At 44.0% G+C, this 22,595-nt stretch overlaps 1 protein-coding gene across 1 annotated transcript in view; it reads right to left on the minus strand.

Moving 5' to 3' along the window:
* Nucleotides 1–22,595, minus strand: part of HOOK1 (hook microtubule tethering protein 1) — a 1,744,708-nt gene that overhangs the window by 1,503,355 nt on the left and 218,758 nt on the right. Inside the window, exon 3 of the mRNA XM_069642072.1 lies at nucleotides 12,606–12,678. Within this exon, the coding sequence (XP_069498173.1) occupies nucleotides 12,606–12,678 (73 nt within the window). The remainder of the gene's footprint in view (nucleotides 1–12,605; nucleotides 12,679–22,595) is intronic.

The following is a 22,595-nucleotide window of genomic DNA, read 5'->3' on the forward strand; positions in this document are numbered from 1 at the left end:
AGATAAGATATATCCCTGTTTAGGGATTACCCTCTAAAGGAGGGCGGAGGGTCACCCGCATTGGGATCCCACTTGCCCTGTCCCCTAGGGGGTGATCACGGGGGGGGGGGGTTGATAGATTCTTGTGTACATTACATAGGGGCCTGGTGGAGGTCGAGAGGCAAGTCACATTGGCTGAGGAAAGATGCCAATGCTCTATTCTCATCCCCTGAATAAGCATTACTGATGTTACTTAATCTGGTCTGTGGTCCATGTTGCACAGGTCACAGATCTCCAAACACTTAACAGGCGCACTTCAGTCTAATGCTGTCAAATTAAGCATGTGGCTTGATGCCACAGATCCTTCTTCAATTACTGGGTCAGGGGAGAAAGTAGCAGAAGGTACAAGCAGGTCAGTGGAAGGGGTGCAGGTGGATACTGGCTGGAGACCTTTCCCCCTGATTGTATACATAGTGATGTGAGGGAAGGGACTGTTGTCGAGCATGCGGGTGCATGCAAAGGGAGGGCTTCAGGTGGTACATAGTGGTACATAGATGTGGAGGGGCCTCTACCAGTGCTAGTCAGGGGACATCAGGGGATAAAGATACACATGACTTGCAGAACAATGTGCATTGTAATTGAATGTTGTGCTGTAGTATAATGCCTGTGCTTTGGCTGTTCTACCCTGTTACCCAGCTGCACCTGGAACATGATTTTGTAGTGGGCATCTGTGCAAGTCTCTGCGCAGGTGCTTCAGTGGCACTTCTGAAATTGGCTGTAACTCTAGTAACGGCCTGACTGACTTTATTCGGTGCATTCCGTGCACACTAGGTGAACTCACATGAACCATTCCTTAGAATGCCAAGGACTCTCTTGATGGCCCATCTGGTGTGCCTGTGGCCCCTGTTGTAGAGTCCCATTACTCTTGTTGTGAATTGTTCTATGGCATCATTGGACATGTCTTCAGTGGGTATCTACTGTCACCTTCGAGGAGGAGGAATGTGGCGTCCCTTACAGCATAGCGCTTGCCTGTCTGCAGGTAGGCACCTGTGGATTGAAGAGGATGCTGGGTGGAGGCCTACACAGATCTTTGTTCACAGACTTATATAACAGAAGTGATGGCATGTGAATTCTTTCACAAGATGGGAGAAAATATTTGCAGAAAAGGAGCGTGAGCAACAGAGCATAGGGAAGGAACCCGCAGTCGACCACGGGGCATACCCGTGAGTTCCATCCTCGAGAAATGTTGTAAAATAATGGGTTATAATGATACATTTTACAACACACCTTTTTGTGAAAAATTGGGTAATAAACCAAACAATTTACAATAGGTTCAGTAGGGTAACACATTTATGAAATGCAGTAGGTACAAACCAGGTCAATAACATTATACATCAGCCTTTTCCAACACATTTTTATGACGCCTTTGTCCCCAGTAAAAGGCAGAATTGTTACTGTAATGATAATGATGTGTTATTTATATAGCGCCTTAATCTAAAGCGCTTTACAGAGAACATATTTACATACAATATCACCCAACCAAAATTGGTACTCATTTATCGACCTCGGAAGGATGAAAGGCTGAGTTGGCCTTACCCGGATTCGAACCTACGACCTACAGATCACGCTCAGATCGCAGCAGCGAGCGAGCGCTCAATCCGAAATGTACTCCATGATGCCTGTGCCCACAACTTGCCAGTATAAGAAGACATTTTAGGGCTCTATGCAATTTAGCACTATAAGGACATACTCATATTGGCTGTCCCCAATTGATATATGTATTTATTTATTTATAGAGCGCTTTACACCAATAATGCAAGTACTGTACTGTAACAACATACTCGTATTTGTTGGGCCGAGTAGGCCCAGTATTGCACTGTAACAACACTGATTTTGCCACATTGGCTATGTAAGAAGGTTTTGTCATGCTAGCTGTACCGATGTATGCCTGCATTGCTTAGTAACATGTGTTTTGTGGTTAGGGTCAAAAGTATAGGAGTAATGCTATTAAAAATATTTGCTGCCACTTCAACGACACTCCTTCCCCCCAAGTCCCTTGCCAAAATCCCTGGCTCCCCTCCCCTGAATAAATATATATATATATATGGGATACATTACTCACCGTAATCGTATTTCTGATGCTTGTATCTGCTTAGATTCACATGCTGTGCATAGGCCGACATCTAGTGGAAGCTGCGGAGTATTACAGTTTGTTTTTCGAAACTCGAAAATGGGCGTCGACACAGGGCGTGCCAGTAATACTATCCCTAGTGTGACGTCCAGTGTACCCAAGATCCCTCACGCTTCTAGGATCCTTAGATTGTATTTTTTCTGACATGAGGTAGCATGAGGAGTAACGTGAGTACAGATAATCCAAGCAGATAGACAGAAAGGTAAGACTACAAGCAACCATGCGCCTTCTCTCAGAGGGGAGGGAGGGTGGGTCGCATGTGAATCTAAGCAGATACAAGCATCAGAAATACGATTACGGTGAGTAATGTATCCCTTCTGAGGCTTGTGGGATCTGCTTAGATCACATGCTGTGCATAGATTAGCGAGCAGTACCTGAAGAAGGAGGTGGGATGTGAGAAGGGTCATGAGCAAATAAGTGTCTTAGAACCGCTTGTCCCACTTGTGTATCTGCCTTGGAATGGGTGTCAATGCAGTAATGCTGAGTAAAAGTGTGAATAGAGACCCAATTAGCTGCTTTGCAAATGGTGTCAAGGGTACATTTCCAATGAAAGCCAGAGTGGCCCCAATGCCTCTAGTAGAGTGGGCTCTTGGCGTGAAAGGCAGAGTTCTTTCAGAGAGTGAGTAACACAGCTGGATACAGTTAATAATCCACTTCGAGATGGCACCTTTAGAGACGCAATCCCCCTCTCTGCCTGTAGCTACGGAGACAAACAGTTGATCTGTTTTTCTTAGCGGTCTGGTCTTATTTACATAGTAGAGGACCGCCCTACGCACATCTAGAGTGTGTAGTTTCACCTCAGCCGAGCTTTGCGGGTCCTGGAAGAAAGCCGGAAGCTCGATGGACTGGTTTACATGGAATTTAGATATAAATTTAGGTGAAAACCTAGGGTGTGTGCGTAAAACCAGTTTGTCTTTATGGACAGTAAAGAAGGGATCCTGCACTGACAGAGCCTGAATTTCACTGACCCTTCTTATTGAAGTAATAGCTACTAAGAAGGCTGTTTTATAAGTCAGGTGTTTGAGACTGCTTTTATGCATGGGTTCAAAAGGGGGGCCCATGAGCTTAGCTAGCACCACATTAAGGTCCCACCCTGGAGGTGGGTTTGAAATAGGAGGGTGAAGTCTCTTTACTCCTTCCATGAAGGCTTTAACTACTGGTACTTTCCACCACGAAACCTTGCTATGGGAAGTGGTGTAAGCCGACAGGGCTGCCAGGTGTACTTTCAGTGAGTTAAAAACCAATCCTGCAACCAGCAGGTGGAGCATGTATGTAACAATAGTGGAATGAGTGCAATCAACCGGGTTGACTGATCTACTCTGGCACCAGATAACAAACCTCTTCCACTTGTCAAAGTAACAGTGCCTTGTATTTGGTTTCCTAGATTCCTTTAGGATGTCCATACACCTCTGTGGCAAATTGAGATGTCCAAACTCTATGACCTCAGGAGCCATGCTGCCAGGTTCATTGAGTTGGGTTGTTGGTGCACTGTTTGACCTTGGTGCTGGGACAGTAGGTTGTACCAGGCTGGAAGTTTGATGGGCTCGCACACCGCCATCCTGCGTAGGTGTGGGAACACGGTTGTCTTGCCCACATGGGAGCAACTAGGACGAGCGTCATCGACTCTCTGTTCATCTTGTTCACCACTTTCCTGATGAGAGGAGTTGGTGGAAAAGCGTACGCAAACATCCCTGACCAGTTCATCAACAGGGCGTTCCCCTGGGAGTCTGGTTGGGGGAACCTGGATGCAAATCTTGGGCATTGTCTGTTTTCGCTTGTGGCGAATAAGTCTATAATGGGGAAACCCCACTGAGAGAAGATATCTTCTACGACCTCTCTGTGTAGAACCCATTCGTGTTCCTCTGGGAGGGAGTCTCTGCTCAGAGCATCCGCTAGGGAATTGAGCTCCCCTGGAACATGTTGTGATGACAGGAAGATGTTCCGTCTGAGTGCCCATATCCAGATTTTTTGGGCAAGCTTGGACAGATTTGGCGAGCGAGTCCCTCCTTGCTTGTTCGGGTAGAACATGGCTGTTGTGCTGTCCGTCCGGATTTGCACTGACAGGTTTAGTAGGTGGGGCTCGAATGCCTGAAGCGCTCTGAATACTGCCAGAAGCTCTAGCAGGTTGATGTGGTTCTTGGCCACTGAGTGAGACCAGAGACCCTGAGCTGTGTGGTGGAGATGGTGAGCTCCCCACCCCGTCAGGCATGCATCTGTAGTGACTATTGCCTGTACCTCGGGATCGTAAAAGGGTTTCCCCTGTGCGAGATTCTCTCTTGTCCACCAGTGAAGGCTTTGTACCAGTGTTGGTGAAACGACCACTAGATCGTCCCACTGACCACTTGCCTGAGACCACTGTTTCGCCAACCATTCCTGCATGGGACGCATGCGCAGGCGCGCGTGGGGGACCAGGTAAATACATGACGCCATCATGCCCAGTAGACGTATTGCTTTGTGTACCGTTATTTGTTGACCGGACTGATAATGCGGAATTTGCAGTAGTATATTCTGAATTCTTTCTTCTGAAGGAAAGGCCAACCCCTCTTGGGTATCTAGGATTGCTCCTAGGAATTGTTTTGAGGTGCTTGGCACCAGGCTTGACTTTTTCTCGTTGATTGAGAAGCCTAACTAAGGTCGATAGTCCTTAAAATGTTTGTCCTGCAAATTCCTGGGGTTTCCCCCGTTATGAGCCAGTCATCCAGATAAGGGTACACTGGGATTGCCTCCCTGCGTAGGTGTGCAGCCACCACCGCCAGTACCTTGGTGAATACCCTTGGTGCTGAAGCTATCCCGAAGGGCAGTACCTTGAATTGGTAGTGTCGACTGTCCACCTTGAAGCGCAAATACTTTCTGTGCGCTGGGAACATGGAAATATGAAAATAAGCATCTTTCATATCCAAGGTTGCCATGTAATCCCCCTTTTTAAGGAGGGGGATTACTCTTGTAGCGTTTGTCATACGAAATTTTTGGGGCTTGACATACTTGTTGGCAGGCCGTAAGTCCAATACTGGGCGCATTGTCAAATCTTTCTTTGGCACAAGGAAGTAAGTTGAATAAATACCCTTGTTTACCTGGTGTCCCGGGACGAGTTCTATCGCGTCCTTTTCTAGCAGAATGGCGATCTCCTTGAGGAGAATCTTCTGATGTTCTAAAGAATGTACTCTTTGTCGTGGAGGATGGTTCCGGGGACGCTGCAGTAGTTCTATACGATATCCTGTGGATACTGTTGACAGCACCCATCTGTCTGATGTGATCCCTTCCCAAGCCTGGGTGAAGTTGGAAATGTGTCCCCCTACTGGGGTTGCGTGAGAAGGGACCCTGAACTGAGCATCACTGCTTTGGTGGAGGCGTGCCGCCTCCCTTGTTGGGGCTGCCTCTGCCTTTACCACGACCTCTCCTATTACCCCTGCCGTAACCCTGGGTAGACTGTTGGTTGTTGTTCAACTGTGTATCCTGCCCCTGGGAATAGGTAGATCCTCTCTGGGAATTTTGGCCGTGTGGGTGATGAAAATTACTATTCCCTCTCTGGTTAGGGGGTTTATTGGTTAACTGGCCAAGGGACTTGAGTGTTTCGTATTCGTCCTTGGCATTCTTCAGTGCGTCTTCGACCGCCTTACCAAACAACAGATCGGTTTCCACCGGTTTGTCCAATAATGATGCCTGGGTTTCTGCCTTAAAACCAGACTGCTGAAACCACGCATGTCTTTTGATAACAGTGCCTTCCGCTATCAATCTGCCTGCGTTGTCCGCGGCGTTGAAGGTTGCTTTCTACCTCTGCGGAAATCCAAGCTAATTGGCCCTTTAAAGGTTCAGGAGCAGAGGCTATGAGTGCCGCGACTTCTTCCCACTGATGGCAGTTGTAGCTGGCCAACAGGGTGGTGGGGTTTGCAATCCTTGCTTGATAGGCGGACGTTGAGGCTAATTTCCTACCGAAACCGTATAGTTTTTTGCTCTCCTTGTCGGGAGGAGCTTCAGACGATGACAAGGGTGTTCCAGCCCTCTTACGAGTGTTGGTGACAACTAGGGAGTCTGGCTTCAGATGTCCTCTTATATAGAGAGGGTCAGACTGGGCCGCCCTAAAAAGTTTTTCAACCCTGGGATTGACTGCTCTGGTGAGGTTCGGGTTCACCAGGGACGGATCTATTCTCCGCTGAATGGACTTAAGGATAGGGATGGTCTGGGCAACAGGCCTCCTTTCTCCCACTAACTCTTCTGCGAAGTCCCTTTCCTCCTGGACACCGTGGGTGTCAATGTGGAAATGTTCTGCTGCGCGTGCGAGAACCTCGTTTAGGAGGGGTTGGTTATCGACCGGGGAGTCGGTAACCGGGGCTTCGTTCTCTACCGGGGAATCTACTCTGTATGTTTCCTGGTCCTCCTCTTCTTCTTCCTGGTCCTCATCATCCCCATAGTAGCCCGTCCCGGTTTGCTCTTCTACATACCAAATTCTTGGTCCTCACCAAAGGAAGCCTCTCCTTGATACAATGAGTATGGTCTTGCGTATGGTTGTACCTCGAAGGGTTCTGACCTCATCTGGGTTTCAAACCAGGGCTTTTTACTCGGGGGGATAGGATCAGTAGAGCCTGAGGGTGGCGCCCCTTGTGGATCATACGAGAGGAAATGTTCTGGATTTTTATCATAAAAATCAGCCAAAGAAGACATTCTTGACATGACCCTATCTATGTCTTCACTGGACCATTTTTTGGAACTGGGAATGACTCTCTCAGCAAGTCTATGGGATTTATCCTGAGTAGCTTTGCTGGTTTTAGACATATCAGCAGACCTGGTTTTGTCTGTCTGTTTAGGGGGAGTGGTGTGTTTCACAGGTGTGGAAGAGTGCAAAGGTTGTTTCTTCTGCTGTTTTCCCCCCTCCCCGTGCGTGGAAAAATGTTTTCCCTGTCCTTTAGTGGCTCCGGAGGTTTTCGACGCCTGGCGTCGAGGATCAGGGGTGGTGTCCCTGTCCTTCGAGCGTGGGGCCTCGCTGGCTTTAACTGCGGGCTCCGACTCCTGGAGCGCAGCCTGGGGGTAGAAGTCGTCTTCGTCTTCCGACGATCGAACTTCTGTTAGCCTAGGGAGCGAGGCACTCTTGGCAAGAGTGGATGATTGCCTGGAGTCATGCGGCGATCTTGATCGAGAGCGCCCAGAGGACACCGAATCGGACCGTTCTGTTTGTGCCTCTTTCCGAGAACTCGACGTCGTCGAGTCTCGGTTGGACTCAGTGTGTTTAGTGTGTGTAGTATGTGAAGCGCTTGTGTCGCCGGGGGTCTTCCCCATAGCCGCCCTGCCGGACGACCTTCCGAGGTTGGGGACCTGCGCTCGGCTGCCGTCGCTGAAGGTGCCCTCCGCTGCCATGGACGCCTGCCTGGCGTGGTGGGCCCAATGCTTCGTCGAACGGTCCTTAAGTGTCTTAGGTTTAAACCTACTACACGCTCTGCAGTTCGCTTCGGGGTGGTCCCTCGGCAAGCAGAGATTGCACGTGGCGTGCCTGTCGACCCAAGGGTATTTGCGATTGCACTTGGGGCAGAATTGAAAAGGGGTAACCTCCATATGCACCTTGAGGCAGCGGGCTGTTAAGTGTAGGAAATGTATAAGGTGTACCTATATACCAAGAGTGTAGAGTATGTATCACCCCCCCACTCTCTCTACTTGCAGGGCCGAGGCCAGCGGCCTTCCGAGGCCCAAATCCGTCGTGCAGCAGCCGCCGGTCGATTTCTTCTCCAGCCGTCGAAGTTCGACGTTGGGGTGGGGAAGGATGTCAATAGATTATTATTTTCAATTTTTAGCAAAAGTATGGCTAAGGCCAGGGGACTCCGCAACATGCTTCCGACCAGTATGGCGGAAAAAAACAATCTGTGGATCCTAGACGCGTGAGGGATCTTGGGTACAGTGGACGGCACACTAGGGATAGTATTACTGGCACGCCCTGTGTCGACGCCCATTTTCGAGTTTAGAAAAACAAACTGTAATACTCCGCAGCTTCCACTAGATGTCGGCCTATGCACAGCATGTGATCTAAGCAGATCCCACAAGCCTCAGAAACACCCACACACACGCGAACACAAGAGCGCACACACACACACACACGCAAACACAAGAGCGCATACACACACACACGCAAACACAAGAGCGCACACACACACACACACGCAAACACAAGAGCGCACACACACACACACGCAAACACAAGAGCGCACACACACACACACACGCAAACACAAGAGCGCACACACACACACACGCAAACACAAGAGCGCACACACACACACGCAAACACAAGAGCACACACACACACGCGAACACAAGAGCACACACACACACACACACACACACACACACACACACACACAAACCAACACCTCTCTCCAAGGATCTTAATGCCCGTGACAGGCCCTAAGAGCAGATGCCCAGAAGTTCCCCTTATATCATTCTGGGACTGCTGATCTCCAGCGAGCAGGCCCAATAACCCATGCAATGCTCGGGGAGCAAAATGCCACAAACAGTGTATGGCCTATTGGACATGCGCAGCTGGGGTAACCCAAGCATGGGGAAATATGGTTTCGCTTATGACATCAGCCAGCCCAGGAGCACTTCTCACCTACAGCTCAGGAAGCGCTCAGTTTTTTCACTGGGAATGCTTTGCCTCCACCATAATGAGTCGCAGGTGGATGAGCCACCACAACCCTAGCGATAAATGGCATACCAGTCACTTTTACTACCTAAAAATAGGCTAACACTCACAACAATAAAAATGTGCAAAAACCGAGCACCTAGGAGCCTTTCCCTGTGCTTTCACACAAGCGGCTCCATTGATATGTTCAGATGAGTGGTACCAGCAGAGCAGTGCTACATGAAGAAACTCTAATTTTACTGCCTGATCAGAAGATGAATTTGAAGATGAAATGGCATTCTTAAATTAGCATGAATAAATAGGTGCAAGAAGTATGGATTACAAAAGGATATGTGTTTTAGAGGTAAGATATACTTTTATTTGCCTAAAAGTAACCCCATTGTGAATCAAAACTATTTTTTTCTTCCCTAAACAATCGTTGTGTTACTAACATTAAAAAATGGAGAGAAAAATACCCCATTTCATAATAATATCTGGAGCTCTGAGGACACAATTCTTGAACCATTCTTTAGGATTTTTAATGGCCAAGTGTGTGTGACGTTAATGGCATCAACAGCATGGGAAGCAATATCATCGAACGATGAAGGCCTCATTGGTGGTGTGAATGTCCCTTTGAGCTGGGGTTACGAGCATGCGGGTGCTCCTGCCCCTGCCCCCCTCCCTACCCCCAAGAAACACGATCTACATGAAAGTCCCTATACAATGGAACACGCCCCTCCTCCCCGGGACAAACAAAAGTCAGTGTCCCTGCCCTTGAGATTGTGGACATGTAACACATTGCTCCATTTGTGGCTTTGAAGCTCCTGTGAATTCCCATGCTTCTTTAATGGATAAGGTTTGTGATATGCCCCCAATGTCTCCTGTGACTTGTTGCAGGGAGTCTGCTGCCTAATATGAGTGTTTCAGCTCAGCCGACATGGCATATAGGGTTTTGTTTTTGCTGTGATGTCATCCACGATCATGTGCAGCAGATTCTGTACTTCAGTAAGGTCCTTACTGAGATATCTTTGTACGCATTCATGATCAGTGTACTGTGCAAGGGTTTCGAGCTTGTCCACCTTTCTGTGACAGTGTGCCTTTATCCTTGCTCAAACAATGTCCACAGTAAGCTGGAGCATCAAGTGCATTTGTTCCAACTTTTGGAATTTCTGAGGGTTGGTATAGGTAGCATGGTGGTTTGGACAGTGTGATGTAGACTGTATTTGTACTGGTTTTGGTGGGTGATATGATATGATATGGCATTTGTAATGCGCCTATACACAAGTGTTTAAAGGCGCGACGAGGCAGGGAGGGGGGAACAAGGGGAGACAGACAATGATCCTACTAGGCCAGGTGTCATTCAGATCGCGCAAGTGCATGGGTAGGGGGGACGGGAAAAGTGCAAGGGGGAAAGGGAGAGGGGAAAGTGCAGTACAGGGTTAATAATGAACAAGATAAATAATAAGGGCCAGCTGGTGGCAAGTGCAAGATAAGTGCAGACAAGTGCTGAGAAGGGGGGCTGTAGGGATACAGAGACAGTCCTGCAGTACAGGGGTTGCCAGGAAGGCAGTGCAGGGGAGAGTGGCTGGGCCAAGGACCGAGATTGGTGAGTGACCCAGTTGCTGATTCAGTACACTACAGTTTCAGTGATTTAGCAGGGGAGAGGGAGAGAGAAAGCAGAAGCAAAGAGGAAGGTTTTGAGGTGCTTCCGGAACCGGAGATGGTTCTCCTCAAGTTTCAGGGAGGCAGGAAGGCTGTTCCAGAGGGAGGCCCCTGCTGCGGAGAGAGATCTCCCCCCAACTCGTTGCTTGGAGAAGTGGCTGACCCTGAGGGAGCTGGAGGCGGAAGAGCGAAGTGCTCGAGAAGGAAGATATTTAGGAAGGGAGAGTTGAAGGTAATTTGGACCCAGGCCCCAGAAGGCCTTGTGGACAATGCAGAGGGTTTTGAACTTAATCCTCGCAGCCACAGGGAGCCAGTGAAGCAATTTCAGTCCTGGAGAGATACGGTCCCTGGGCTTGAAGCCAAGGACAAGTCTCGCAGTCCTGTTCTGGATGAGTTGCAGAGGGCGCAGAGTAGAAGCAGCCAGATTTAGATAGAGGCTGTTATAGTAGTCCAGCTTCGAGGGAACCAGGGCTCTGGAGACAGTGAGCTTCTAGGGGAAGGAGAGGAAAGGAAGGATACCTCTGAGGTGGTGCAGCTGGTAGTGAGCATTACAACATAGCTAGGCCACTCTCATTCTTGCGGTTGTTCGTGATGCCATGTGGGGTCCAATGTGCATTGCATTTCACATTGGGGAAGAGAGAATACAACACGTACAAAGTACCTATTTGATGTCCCTCATGTATTTCAGTTTAAATCAAAGCTTTTGTGTGTGTGGTCATTTTCTTTGTGTTTATCCAAGATGTTCATTGTCTTATCCGACATGCCAATGTATTCCCTTGTATTTCTGCTTCTTTGCTCGTGTAAATTTAATTTTACAATAAAGCATCTGTTCTATTAAATTCTGGTGTGTTGCATTCATTCCATGAGTTCAGTGATTGTCTTCGCATGTTGGGCATTTGTTTAGTGGAGAGCTTATTTGGTGAATGCGTTTAGTGTAGAGTACAGTTTAGAGCTTAGGGGTTTGGGTCGGAACTAACTGATTGTAGTGACGCTTAGTGTTTGCTGTGGCAAAGTGCATTCGCTCGATTGGCTTGATTGTTTTGGGCTGTAGATGTGGTTATGTTGATGGGGTGCTGGTCACTGAACTCTGAGCCTGTAGATATTTGGTGAGTATTACATAATCACATATGGATTTCTGCATTCCTTGTTTCAATAATCATTTAGGAAAGGAGCATGCTCATGACTTAGTTGACTCTGAAACACTCGCCAATTCAGTAGTTGAACATCACTCGATTTTACTTTTTGCTACTGCAGTGTTCATATCCCTTGGGAACAGTTTTACAGTAATCATCGAAGTGGGAGATTTGGATTTGATTGACTCATCTACACATTTAGGTGTTTCGGCCGGCTTTGCTTGTCCAGACATGTTTGAAAAACATAATGAAAATCATCTCAATGGAAGCACCACCCCTGTAGGGCAGTAAGCATTTTTAGGCCCTGCAGAAGAAAGCATGCCCTCACAGGGCAGTGCTGCCTGATTATGACCCCTCTTGTTTGACCTTTGCTACCGAGCTATTAGAAACACCATCTTATATTATGCCTATAGCATGTAAACTCAAACAGAAAGTTGTGTCTCATACTATGAACAAAAGCACAAGTCATCACTTACACGTGCTACAGTCCACAATGTGAGCAATGATTTGTACTAATATGAAAAGAAAACAGTAGAACAACCTTCTGCCATGTCTCTGCATTTAGATGGCAGAAGTCGTTTTTTGATGACATCCAGAAATACAACCTTCTTCTATCTCAGTGTTCACACAGAAGAAAGACTAGATTATGCAATCTAAATGATTAGGCCCAGCAGAAGATTGACCGTCTGTGTATATAGCACATGTTAAGGCTTGTTTTTTACAAAATACCTCAGTCCGAATCCTGGGAACTAAATGGTCTCATTCTGTCAGAGAAGTAGCCAGAGTGCAATTCTCTGACTTGCAATAATATTAACAGGGCAAGTCAAAGTAGACTTATGCTGATTTGCCTTATTATTTAAGGCACGAGACCCTGCTTGTGAAATTAACATATCATTTTGGGGGTTAAATATAGGCATAATTCTCAGTTCACACATGCATTGCTATTAATATTACCCAATTGGACAATGTTCGTACATGTTCCTTTTCAGGTTACTATGCTGAATTAGACCATATTATTTGTGACGTTTATAGATACCTTAATTCTCCAATTGTCACCAACTTCATCTTTTATACGGCTTCGCCAAGAGTCATCAAACCAGGCAGCATCTCTAAAAAAAGTACAAAAGATGTAATGGTCAACTATCTTTTTATGACTAACAGGTAGTTACTTACTTCTTTGCACCATTATAGACTTAAGTTAACTTCAAGTTGTATATAAACACACCGAAAATGTAATTGGATAATTGTTTTATTCTAAAATGCACCAACTGCATTTGTTTTGAAAAAAGAAATCCCACTCAATACTAGCTGCTTGTGTTTTGGGAAGAAGCCCCTTATAGCAAAGACAATGGTTGTAGAGGGGCAAACAGTGGGTATTATACCAGTGACACTCAAATGTAGTAAGTATGTTCGTCGGTGATTGTTTCACAATTCAATCGTATATTCAGGAGCTCCTGTGTGAGTCTCGGCTACAAGACTAATGTGAAATGGCAAAAAGAAAGATCCTCCAAACGGTGGGAGACAACAACAGGGCACACTATAGACTGACCCAAGTCAGTAAATAAATTAAATAGTACGATGTCCTCAAGTTCAATTATATATGTGATTTAATTAAAGTATTAGATCAAAAATAATTTTTATGTCAAAGACATTTTTCAAGTCTATGATGGTTAAATCCAAACTACATACATGAAATAACTCAACCATGTGTACAAATTCAAGTGAAAACATATATACATTGCCTAGTAGTGAATGATTAAATACAGCAAATTGTTGTTTTTGACAATTTCAACCCAAAAAGTAAAATAACATTTGTATCATTCCATCTGAATGAATGTCAACATCATTTCATGACAATTGAGTACACTATTGTTGTACGCTGTGTTTTCGGGCATAACCCTTCATCAGGTACAGAGTGAATTGGGATTTCTGCAATAAATAAACAAATAATTCATGTTTTAATATCTAATTCGGTATTCTAATGGTGATTTTTTCCAACAGTGAATTATTTTTGCTGAATAAGTAAAAAACTGACCTGTGTCCTTAAGTGTTGACCAACCATTGGTAAAGGCTTGATACAATTTGGTCCACTATTGTGATCCGAAAAGCTTAAGTCTGCATTCTAACAACAAATTACATAAAACATGTCTTTAGTCAGGTATGGCATGGCCGTGTGTGGGAACCAATCGCTTGATTAAGCGCTGGGTTCCACTCCACGGTCATTTTTTGTATGTTGTATTTGTCAAATCAATACTCACCGATTTAACGGTGAGTACACTCTATCGGTAAATAGTTTTTGCGGTCCCGCCCGGGAAAGTAGTTTACTTCCAGGGCATTGGTAAAACGTCTATGTTGGTAAAAAAATGATAATATGGCATCTATAAATATGCTGTTACTTAACATCGTGTTCGTGTTGCAACATCTGTAACATCTCCTATGCAGTAATGCTTACTGCCGTTCTCCCATACGGGTGAATGGTATGTGTATTTGAAGCCGCCTGTCAGCCTCACGGTATGTTGTCCTACTGAGCCGTGTCAGGTCGTTATAATCATTGAGAACCGGTAGATCCGAATTAAAAGATAGTTATTCTAGTTATCGGAATCTAATCTATGCGTTCGTTGTTGTAAATGTGTTATAGAGCACTACCTTCTCATCCGTGTACGAGCGGCGGACAGTCTGTCAGCGCGGCTCCCCATGAATCGTGCAGTCGTCAAGGCAGCCTGAATGCTGCCTGATAAACGTCTTTGTCTCTACAGGGACTTCCTTCTTGTGCAGAGCGCCATCTTGGAATGGTTTAAATCTGCATATCGATCAGTGACAAGTACATATGTAACTCGTTCATTGCTCTATGTTTAATTGTCATAAGTGGATATTTTAACTATGGGAGTGAACTTAATAAAACAGACTTGTAGTTATATGTGCAGTATTCGTAAGAGAATATGTGAACTACGGGAACGAACTTAGCAGCATGTTGTTGAGATCTCCTACATAATAGTGGAAATAATTGTTCAACTTAACTATATGTGTCGCTATAGTAGAAATTACACAATGCCGGACATGGAATTGCAGATGTTGGACTAATTTACAATCTGAATCGATGTTAGTCTACATTTTTCCTTATAGATGGTGTCATATCATCAAATTAGCACGGTGATAGGTCAATTCCAACTTTTGCATGATTGACATAATGTTAACCATCAAATGTAAATGATGTAGTCGTCGATGCAAGCAGAGTATCATATGGTGTTATTCATAAGAAGGCTAACTCCTAGCTAAATGTCCTGAGTGTCAAACCTTTGAGTGATGATCTAATTCATGCTGGTAACTGCAAGATCAGTTACGTTTTCAATCACAAGTGGCAACTCATGTCCCATTCCACGTTCATTCCTCTTCGCGACATCGTGTCTAACCGATCGATCCAGAACAATTCTTGTTGAAGAAGTTGTTTCGTGAGATTACCTCCTCCTCTTGGTAGGGTGACATGTTCTAATATGATACATATTATCTGTGCAATTGAGTGTCATTCCTTCAAAAAAATGTTGTGCTACCGGTGATCTTTCATTCTTCAGTTGGATATTTGACTTATGTTCTGACCCTCTAATCTTGGCTTTTCTTGTGGCCATCCCCATATAAAAGATTCCGCATGGGCATTTGATCCCATATATGATATTTTTTGTATCACATGTGCAAGTGTGACGCAAGTTGATCGTGTATCCTATATGAGGGTGGGTGATGTAATTCCACTTTATCAAATTGTTTCAATTATTACAGAGTCCAAGTATCTAGAAATGAGACCAAAAAGTACTTTTATGCCACCAATTCATTCTATATTCATTCCAGAAACAAGTCTTGAATGACCTACAGAAAATAAATTTTCGTAAAAAGTCTAAATCAAATTTTACTCATAGGCAACAACAAGTAATGGATCGTCTTTGGAATTAACGATAAAACCGGCCCATAAAGGTGGTGCTCTTGTCTTGATGGATACAACTAAATATAACATTGAAATTGAAAATCAACTATTGGATCAAAATACATACTTAGAGGTCTTCACTGACCCAACTGAGACGGTTCGTAAGATAAACTTAAATGTTCTGGATGAAGCTGAGACAGAAGAACGTATTAGTCACTGGCGAAACAATTTCTGACATACTTAAATCCGTCAAGGCCAGTGATTTACACTATAAAGATACACAAGATCCTCCTAAATCCACCAGGGAGACCAATCATTACTGCCTTCAACAGCCTTTTGGAACATCTAGCACAATATATAGACAGAGCCATCCAACCGCTGACACGAAAATTTGCAACATACATCAAAGATACAAATGAATTCCTATTGAAGTTACAAAATGTTCAATTCGATGTCAGAACAGATTATTTATTTACAATGGATCTCAGGTACATCTATGGAGGCATCAACGACTCCCACCTATGCCAATACTTACATGGCGTATCTTGAAAAACAAAACATAATAAACAATGTGAAATGGAACAAACATCTGAAACTGTAAGATACTTAGATGATCTGTTTCAAATTTGGGATGGCACACGGGAGGACCTGGATGAATTCTTCAAATTCATGGATACAATGGCTCAAAGGATTAAATTCAAAAGTGAGTCAATCATCAATAGAGTTCCTAGACGTAAAAGTCTATGTGAAGGAAGGACAGATACAAACCACAATTTTTTAGAAAAAACACAGACAGAAACAGTTTATTACAAGCCAGGAGCTTTCATCCTAAGAAATCCTTCTCCAGTATTCCACTTAGCCAGTTCTTAAGATATCGGAGCATCATTACGGCTGATACAGATTACATCAACAAGGCGCAGTCTCTAACAGAGAAATTTGTCTAAAGAGGATATGATCCAGAGACAGTAAAACAGTGTGCAGAAAAGGCGACTAATGTTCAGAGACAAGAAGCTCTACACCTAACAGAGAAGAAAGATGTGGAAAATGTAGTTGTAGTGATACACAAAATTGCAAATTTGCCAATCAGGGCTTTAGATGACAGCATTAGCCGCTGAAAGCCAATAGTTTATTCAAAGTATGTGCCAAAAATGCTGACAGTAGTCTGTTGTAGCACTTCCATTACGCAGTAGTGAGCTACAAGGAATATGCAGGCCTAGTAGGGGTGGTAGGTCACATTATGCATTGTAGATAGACAGGCAGGGCGAAGGCCCAGGTTCTGTAGCTAATAGACATTATTGGAGTGTTTGGAACATTATGGCACCTATATAGCGCTTAGGTAGCCAGTCTTAAGCGCTATGAACACTAAGCTATGAGTGCATGCCTTTTAGAGCATGCTCACATAGGCTTAATTCATCTCAACTTTCTAACTGTAGCCCTGTATGGTTTCGTAAACTAATCTTCTTTTCTCTGGGAAGGCACTGATAAGACATTCCTGAGCTTTCGCGCAGATGGGCTCCAAGTAGCGAGGGGCACAGGAAAGGAGCACAGTGGAAATTCACAGAGTTGGGTTTTTCCATGAGCAAGCCTATATTTTGCACAGGGAAGGTTCTAGAACTGTGCGTCATGGACTGACAGCACGAGATTATAAAAATGCATGCCCACATGACTCAGGTGGGAGATCGACCTGTGGACTTGGTTCGAGCAAAATCGAGTGTCCGGAACCTGTTGCTCTGTCGGCACCCTGCAGCGTTGTCCTCTGAGCGGGGCTTGCAACAGCTAGCTTATGAGGGCCAGGGTCTCCCAGTGCTGATTGAAGGGGCGTAAGACTGTGTTTCTCTATGTTTCTCTAAGTTCTATGTTTCTCTATATTTTGTATTTCTTTAAGTTTGTGTTTTGTAATCTTCTCTAACTTGAATCCCAAAATGTTGCTGAAATTCACTGTTTAGAATAAATGCTAAAACTTTTTGAAGGTGTCATTTGTCACTAGCATGAGTTCACTGCTCGGCACAATAGAACCTGTATTTTGGGCTGAATTGGGTAATTTTTGGTCTCAAGGGCTGGTCCCGAGGAAGATTTTCCCAAAATCAAGACAGTAGTATATGTCACAACTTACTCCAATCAAAGTGACAAGATAAAAGGAATTTAAAAAAAACACTGGAAGATTTTATCACTGGATCCCACTCTGGCAGAATTGTTTCCGACTCCTCCACTTTTTGCATATAGTAATAGCAGTTCCATAAGACAGAATTTTATTAGATTAGATTTCTCAGCACAAAGGACAAAGAATCAAAATTACAAAGGGACTCTTCCGAGCAATAACTGTAATAATTGCAACAATTTGATAAAGGGGAATTACATCACCCACCCTCATATGGGATACAGGATCAAATTGCATCACACTTCCACATGTGATACAAAAAATATCATATATGGGATCAAATGCCCATGCAGAATCTTTTATGTGGGGATGACGACAAAAAAAGCCAAGATTACATGGTCAGAACATAAATCAAATATCCGACTTTAGAATGAAATATCACCGGTAGCACACATTTTTTTTTAAGGAATCACACTAAATTGCACAGATTAAATGTATCATATTAGAACATGTCACCCTACCAAGAAGCGGAGGTAATCTCATGAAAAAACTTCTTCAACGCGAATTGTTCTGGATCGATCGGTTAGACACGATGTCGCCAAGAGGAATGAACGTGGAATGGGACATGAGTTGCCACTTGAGATTGGAAACGTAACTGATCTTGCAGTTACCAGCATGAATTAGATCATCACTCAAAGGTTTGACACCCAGGACATATAGCTAGGAGTTAGCCTTCCTACGAATCACACCATATGATACACTGCTTGCATGAACGACTACATTTACATTTGATGGTTAGCACTATGCAATTCATGCAAAAGTTGAGATTGACCAAGCACCTTGCTAATTTGGTGATATGACACCATCTATAAGGACAAATGTAGACTAACATAGATTCAGATTATAAATTAGTCCAATTCTACTATAGCGACACATAGTTAAGTTGAAACATTATTTCCACTATTATGTAGGAGATCTCAACAACATGCTGCCTTTACTAAGTTTGTTGCCGTAGTTCACATATTCACTAATGAATACTGCACATATAACTACAATTCAGTTTTATTAAGTTTGCTCCCATAGTCAAAATATCCACTTATGACAATTAAACATAGAGAAATTAACGAGTTACATATGTACTAGTCACTGATCGATATGCAGATTTACACCATTCGAAGATGGCGCTCTGCGCAAGAAGGAAGTCCCCGTGGTCACAAATACGTCTATCAGGCAGCATTCAGGTTGCCTTGACGATCGCATGATTCACGGGGAGCCACGCTGACAGATTGTCCGCCGCTTGCACACGGATGAGAAGTAAGTGCTCTATAACACATTTACAACAACAAACGCATAGATTAGATTCCGATAACTAGAATAACTATCCGTTAATTCGGATCTACAGGTTCTCAACGACTATAACGACCTGATACGGCTCAGTAGGACAGCATACCGTGAGGCTGACAGATGGCTTCAAATACACGCACCATTCACCCGTATGGGGGAATGGCGGTAAGCATTACAGCATAGGAGATGTTACAGGTGTTGCAACACGAACACACAATGTTAAGCAACAGCATATTTATAGATGCCATATTATCATTTTTTACCAACACAGAAGTTCCACCAATGCCCTGGAAGTAAACTACTTTCCCAGCTGCGACCGCAAAAACTTTTTACCGATTCAGTGTACTCACCGTTAAATCGGTGAGTATTGATTTGACAATTACAACATACAAAAAAAAATGTGGGGTGGGACCCAGTGCTTAATCAAGCGACTGGTTCCCACACACGGCCATGCCATATCTGACTAAAGACATGCTTTATGTAATTTATTGTTAGAATTCAGACTCAAGCTTTTCGGATCGCAATAGTGGAATACATTGTATCAAGCCTTTACCAATGTTCGGCCAACACTAAAGGACACAGGTCAGTTTTTTACTTATTCAGCAAAAATAATTCACTATTGAAAAAATCACCATTAGAATATCTAATTAGATATTAAAACACAAATTATTTGTTTATTTATTGCAGAAATCCCAATTAATTCTGTACCTGATGAAGGGCTATGCCCGAAACATGTCGTACCATCAATTGTCATGAAATGATGTTGACATTCATTCAGATAGAATGATACAAATGTTATTTTACTTTTTGGGTTGAAATTGTCAAAAACAACAATTTACTGTATTTAATCATTCACTACTAAGCAATGTATATATGTTTTGACTTGAATTTGTACACATGGTTGAGTCATTTCATGTATGTAATTTGGATTTAACCATTATAGACTTGAAAAGTTTCTTTGGCATAACAATTCCTTTTGATCTAATACTTTAATTAAATCACATATATAAATGAACTTGAGGACATTGTACAATTTAATTTATTTACTGACTTTGGTCAGTCTATAGTGTGCCCTGTTGTTGACCCCCACGGTTTGGAGGACCTTTCTTTTTGCCAAGAAGCTCCTTATACACAAGCATCATGCTGTCAAAAAGAAAGCAGACACATTGTATCAGGGAAAAGAGAGAAAGAGAGTGACTGAGGGAGAACGAACCAGATTGTCTGACATTGGCACAACAGAAACATCATTCCTGCTTAGAAACCTGGGGAGTTAAAGTTTAGGGCACTCCTGGAAGAACTCTGGAGGAAGCCAGATAGAGAAAGCTTTTGTCGTTAGGCCCTCACCTATAGCTTGCCTTAGATAGCAGGTTTTACCGATTTGTAGTTGGAAAACTTGGGTTTTAGGGACACGTGGGCTAGGGTGGATGGATCCTACTAGAGGTTGAGAAGGAAACCCATTAGTGAACACAGTGCGCAACCCAACAAGAATAAAAGCTACACATTTCTCAATTTGTAAAATAAAGACCCTTGAACCGTCCCTTGGAGTCTGGGAGTTTGTGCCCCCATCTTTTACACTAACAGATACCAGACATCTGTACAGTAATACTACAGAGGACTTAGCCGATGAGGGTTTTATTACATGTCTGTTTTAGACGCTACCAGTCCCATCTGGTGCCCTCCTCAACCTCCTATTTTAATTTGCAAGCTGAATAAAGCACATAATGCCTGTGCTGAAGTGAACATCACTTTGAACTGCAGAGGCAAGATTCCACTAATGGCTGATCATTCCTCTAGGATGACAGGTATTTTAAGCGCTATTATCCAGGAGCCTCCTTAACTGATGAACTGGGTCATCAAAGTAGCATTATCTGTCTGGTTCAACAGATGACTCTCTCAATAGAGTTAGCAGCATATCGTCGACATATACACCAACCTTTTAATATCCTGGTTTGTTTAATTGCAGTCAGTAGATGTTCTAAATAAATAATATGTAGCATGTAGGTGTGGGGACAGAGGACATCCCTGCCTGGTCCCTTGTTCAATGTTTATAACCTCTGATATGTGAGTGTTAACTGACAACCTAATCAAAAGGTTTCTATAATTTGCCCCCACCATTTGAATATATTTAGGTCCGAATCCCATAAGTTCCATCGTCTGAAATAGGTACGGACATTCCACCCTATTGATAGCTTTTTCCGCATCTAAACACATCAGAGTGGCCGGTATTTGTTTTATCTCCAATTTTTCTAATAAATGGATCACCCTTCTGGTATTGTCCCATGTTTGCCTTCCCTCTATAAAACCTGATTGATCCTGCCCTATAACCACTGGGAGATCCCCCTTTACCCTTTCCGCTAGGATAGGGGTATATATTTTAGTGTCTATATTCAATAACGCAATGGGCCTGTATGACCCACAACTTGTGGGGCCCTTATTTGGTTTTTAAAACATCACCACCTTTGCTTCTGTCACTGAGCACGTCACACCTTCTCTGTTTCGAAATGTATTGTATAGTTTTCTGAGGAAGCTTTTTAACTCGTGACAGAACGCTTTATAAAAAACCCCAGTACACGCATCCGGTCCTGGTGACTTATTATTAGGAAGGTTCTTTATCACTCTTTCTACCTCTTCTACCGTTTTTTTCCTTTTCCAGACTGTCCTTCTCTTTTTCCGTTTTCTTAGTTAGCTTTATACCTTCTAGGAACGCCTGTATACTATGTTTCTCGGGGCACCCGCAGGATTACAACTGCTTATCGTATGTTGTAAAGGACTGTACTATCCTCTCTGAGTCCGTAACTAATGATCCGTCTTGCTGTTTTATTCCCTCAACATGACGCTGGATCCTCTATCGCTTCAAGAGCCTGGCAGTTATTTTGTCTTCCTTATTGGCCCCAACATAATAACGCTGCTTAAGACTTAAAAGATCGCTCTCTGCCTTTGCAGTCCTAATCAGCCGCAATTGTCGCTGTGCTTCCTTCACTTTATAGTTCTCCCTGTTCTTTCGGCCAGCCAACTCTTTTTGGGCCTGTTCAAGTACCGCCTTGAGCTCTTTTTCTAATTTATCCTCCTCTTTACGTATTTGGGCTTTTAAGGAAATCAGTTCGCCTCCTCAAAACTGCCTTGTAGGCATCCCATACTGTACTCGGAGGGACCCCATGCATGTCATTCAGTGCGAAGTACTCTACTATTTTGCCCCTTACCGTTTCCCGTAGGATTTCATCCCTAATGAGTTCTCCAGGCAATCTTCATGTCCACAGAGGATTACTTGGCTTCAGCCCCCTAAGATAAGTCGTAATCGGTGCGAGATCAGGTGTACCTCTATATCTATTAATGTACCTAATATTTCGGGGGTACTTCATGCATAGCCTATTCTCGAATAAGTTTGATGGACATGGGAGAAAAATGTGTACCCCGGATCCTGACCCTTTTTAGCCCTCCAAAGGTCCCTCATCGCCAATCCGGCCAAACACTCCCATACTGCCACTGAGGGATGAGGCCCCTTATTAATAACCTGGCCACTCCTGTCTTTCTTCGGTTCCCAGACTATGTTAAATTCTCATGTAAGGATGATCTCCCCTTCCGCAAGCTTTTCCAACTTCCCCAGCGTCTGATATAAGAAGGCATCATGTCCTATGTTGGGGGCATATAGTGTTCCAACAATACATGTAAAA

Source organism: Ambystoma mexicanum, chromosome 1q (assembly GCF_040938575.1).
Source record: "Ambystoma mexicanum isolate Mex_15411 chromosome 1q, UKY_AmexF1_1, whole genome shotgun sequence".
In the NCBI taxonomy this organism is placed as follows: Eukaryota; Metazoa; Chordata; class Amphibia; order Caudata; family Ambystomatidae; genus Ambystoma; species Ambystoma mexicanum.